Source organism: Aspergillus ruber (genome assembly GCF_000600275.1).
Source record: "Aspergillus ruber CBS 135680 unplaced genomic scaffold scaffold00087, whole genome shotgun sequence".
In the NCBI taxonomy this organism is placed as follows: domain Eukaryota; kingdom Fungi; phylum Ascomycota; class Eurotiomycetes; order Eurotiales; family Aspergillaceae; genus Aspergillus; species Aspergillus ruber.
In genome coordinates, this window is record NW_024467383.1 from 1 (window position 1) to 3,218 (window position 3,218).

Here is a 3,218-nt window from a genome sequence, read left to right on the forward strand (position 1 = left end):
CAGGAATCTATATGTGAACTAATAAATTAAATGGAAAAAAATACGTAGGAAGTTCTGTTGATTTAAGACGTAGATTAATGGAATATTATAACGCAAATAGACTAATGAAATATAATAATATGCCAATTAATTCAGCATTATTAAAACACGGTTATCAAAGCTTCACCCTTACTATTTTAGAATTCTGTGACAAAAATAGTATTATGTCAAAAGAAAAATATTATTTTGAAATACATGAACCAGAATATAATATTTTGAAAACACCTGGAAGCCCTTCACGTGGATCAGGTTGAACTCATTCAGAAGCCACTATCGAAAATATGCGTGCAGCTGCATCTCAAAGATCACCTGAAACTTTAGCTAAATTATCTGAGGCTCAATCCAAAAATATTAAAGTTGAGGTTACTGACTTAGAAACAAATACTACTACTTCTTATCATTCAGTAAGAGCGACTGCTCGTGCTTTAGGAATAGATAGAAGATATATTTTACATTATGTTTATTTAAACCAAGATAACCCAGTTTTAAATAGATATACATTCAAATTACTGAATGATAATAATGAAAATTCTGATTCAGTAAACAAACAGATAGTTCAAAAAACATCTAAAAGAGTTGAGGTTACAAATGTCGTAACTAATGAGGTGACAGTCTATCCAACGATAGGAGCTACTGCTAGAGCATTAGGTTATCGTCAACCTAGTATTTCTTTATATTTAAAAGAAAATAGAACAAATCCTTTTAAAGGTGTACACAAATTTAAATTAATTTAGATCTTATTTGTTAAAAGGGTAAATCATATAAAATATATAAAGTATGAAATTACTAAAAATAACAAAAAGTTTAACAACTGATAGAGTGTTAAGCGAAAAGGAAAAATTTGTGGGACGATTATCTGGACACATGTTATTAAGCATTTTAAGTGGTTTCACTTTCAACATAATGTGTTCTGGTTTTATTTTCTTTATTTTAGCTTTAATTCCATTAGCTTTCATTATCGCTTTCTCTGGTTTAGAGTTAGCCATAGCCTTTATCCAAGCTCAAGTTTTCGTTATATTAACTTGTTCTTATATTAAAGATGCTATTGAATTACACGGATAAGAAAAACCAACCAAGCAAAGCAATAATTAATCCTGAGACACGTGAACCACGTGTTATGATAACATCAAATAAAATAATGTTTAACCAATCAAGACCTAACAGAAGAGGGTTTAATAAAAATTAGATCATTAAAATCTGAAATAAGTACCTTAGATCTTTAGATTCTAATGACAAATAGTACCGAATAAATTTATAGTTAACTTTTAACTCTTAATTTATATTTTTACAATGATATGAAAATTATCAGTTTATGGCTGATATACATATCCGTAAACAAATTTTCCAACTTAATTTTTCATTCCTAATCTACCATATAATGTATTTAAAAGTATTTATGCATTACACGCATAGCACTTGAAGAATTATCTTTAATAAAAGTCATATCCTTTATAGTCATGGAAATAATCACAAGATTTATCAAAAATATAACTTTCTATTACTTCAATATTATAACCACACTATCCTACTAATTTTAATTATTCAGAAGAAAGTGAGGGTCAGGGTCAGCCCCCACTAGTTTTCTAGCACAATCAAATTCCGGGCAACTCCTAAAGCCTGTGGTACGAAACAGTATTGCGAAAGCAAAAGCTGAACCATGTGCAGTAATGTGTGCATGATAAGTAATAAGTCACAGGATTTTTCGGAAGAGAAAATGGACCTTCGCGGATCTAAATCATCGACTCGATGTATTTGGGGGTAGCCCTTTAAAACGCAACTTGTGTAGAGAGGTGCCGTTATCCATAGTAAATTAGAAGCGTAGCTGCACCCTATTAAAAGAGCAACTTCCGAACCGACCAGGTGTAAAAGAGCAGAGACTAGATGGTTGTGCGTTTGTAGAGCGACTCTGACTTGGTAATCAGAGTGCTCCGCGAATAGTCCCTTAATAAGAGCGTATCATACCTCAAGTTAGCTAAAACCAATAGCTTATATTGTGGTGGTGTTAACTCAGGAACCTTTTAAACGGCTCATGTGGCCGGTTAGATGTGCAGTACTGAGGTCAAACCAACAAGTATTAAGGATAATTACTATTCTGTTGGATGGAAGAGTCCAATCATCCTTAACAAGTATCTTAGTCCGGATTGGTGGACAGACAGCGGTGGATACTTGCACAGTAACGGTGAAATATTCTTAAAAACTATTAAGCATGAAAGTAAGCCACAATTATGGAAAACACTTGTAGGACAGATATGAATACACACGGGAAATACTCTATAAGCGTAAAGTATAGTCCAATAGCCAACGAAAGGAGGCGTTATATAGTCGCCCAAAGTTCTAGCATCTTCAATAGAAGTTTAAAACATATATCCTTGTTTGTGTAATTGCCAATCGTAGATCATTAAGAAGTTATAATATTGAATAAGTTATCTAACCCCTCGGTGGTGCGTTCCGCACCGCCTCTGGTACACTTCAAATAAGAGGTGGGGGTTGCGAAGCAACCCGGCGAGGGGATATAATGATGTGTTTAGAGTGAATAAAGTTTTTGTAGTTTACTATGTTGTAGCATTAATTTAGTTAAATATAAATTTATATAATTAAAAAAAATTAAAAGGTAGGGTGGGTAGGTTTAAAAATAAAAAAAGATATAAAAATTTATGAAAAAGGAAAGTCCGAAACTTATTAGCCATATATGCATCGCCATAGGCGACGCTTTATAATAATATAAGGATTTTAACAGAAACTAATAATTATAATTAATAATTGCGAACAATAACCCTATGGTAAGTTTTAATTTAGAATTATTAAAATTAAGACAGGAACTGGCTTAATTATATCTTAAAAAATCAATATAGTGTGTACCATGCAATATAGGTATATTAGGTATATATACCAAACTAAAAAAATTTTTTTTTGAGTTTGATGATGGCTCTGATTGAACGCTGTCCAAGTACTTGACACATGCTAATCGAACGACTTCGCTCCCTGCGGGGAGCGAAGTAGTGGTGTACAGGTGAGTATAAGATAATTTGGCTACCTAAAAGTAAGGGAAAAATCCCTTATATAAAGAAAGGAATAAAAGGTCCGCTTTAAGATGTTAATCTTTATCCCGGTGAGTAGTAGGAAAGGTAATGACTTTTCTAGCTAATAACCGTAGTCGTGACTGAGAGGTCGATCGACCA

General features: G+C 32.6%; 2 protein-coding genes across 2 annotated transcripts; both read left to right on the top strand.

Annotated features, from left to right (window-relative positions):
- Positions 1–17: 17 nt before the first annotated feature.
- Positions 18–773, top strand: EURHEDRAFT_468399 (GIY-YIG endonuclease; the record flags this gene model as incomplete). Its single annotated transcript, XM_040785259.1, is given in 2 exon segments — positions 18–288; positions 307–773. Coding segments are annotated over 2 exon segments (738 nt in total), but the record flags the coding sequence as incomplete, so codon positions are not given.
- Positions 774–1,979: 1,206 nt separating this feature from the next.
- Positions 1,980–2,428, top strand: EURHEDRAFT_417968 (uncharacterized protein). The gene has a single exon (XM_040783322.1). The coding sequence runs from the start codon at positions 2,083–2,085 to the stop codon at positions 2,290–2,292; it is 210 nt and encodes a 69-aa protein (XP_040633606.1). The 5' UTR covers positions 1,980–2,082; the 3' UTR covers positions 2,293–2,428.
- The last annotated feature ends 790 nt before the right edge of the window (positions 2,429–3,218 follow it).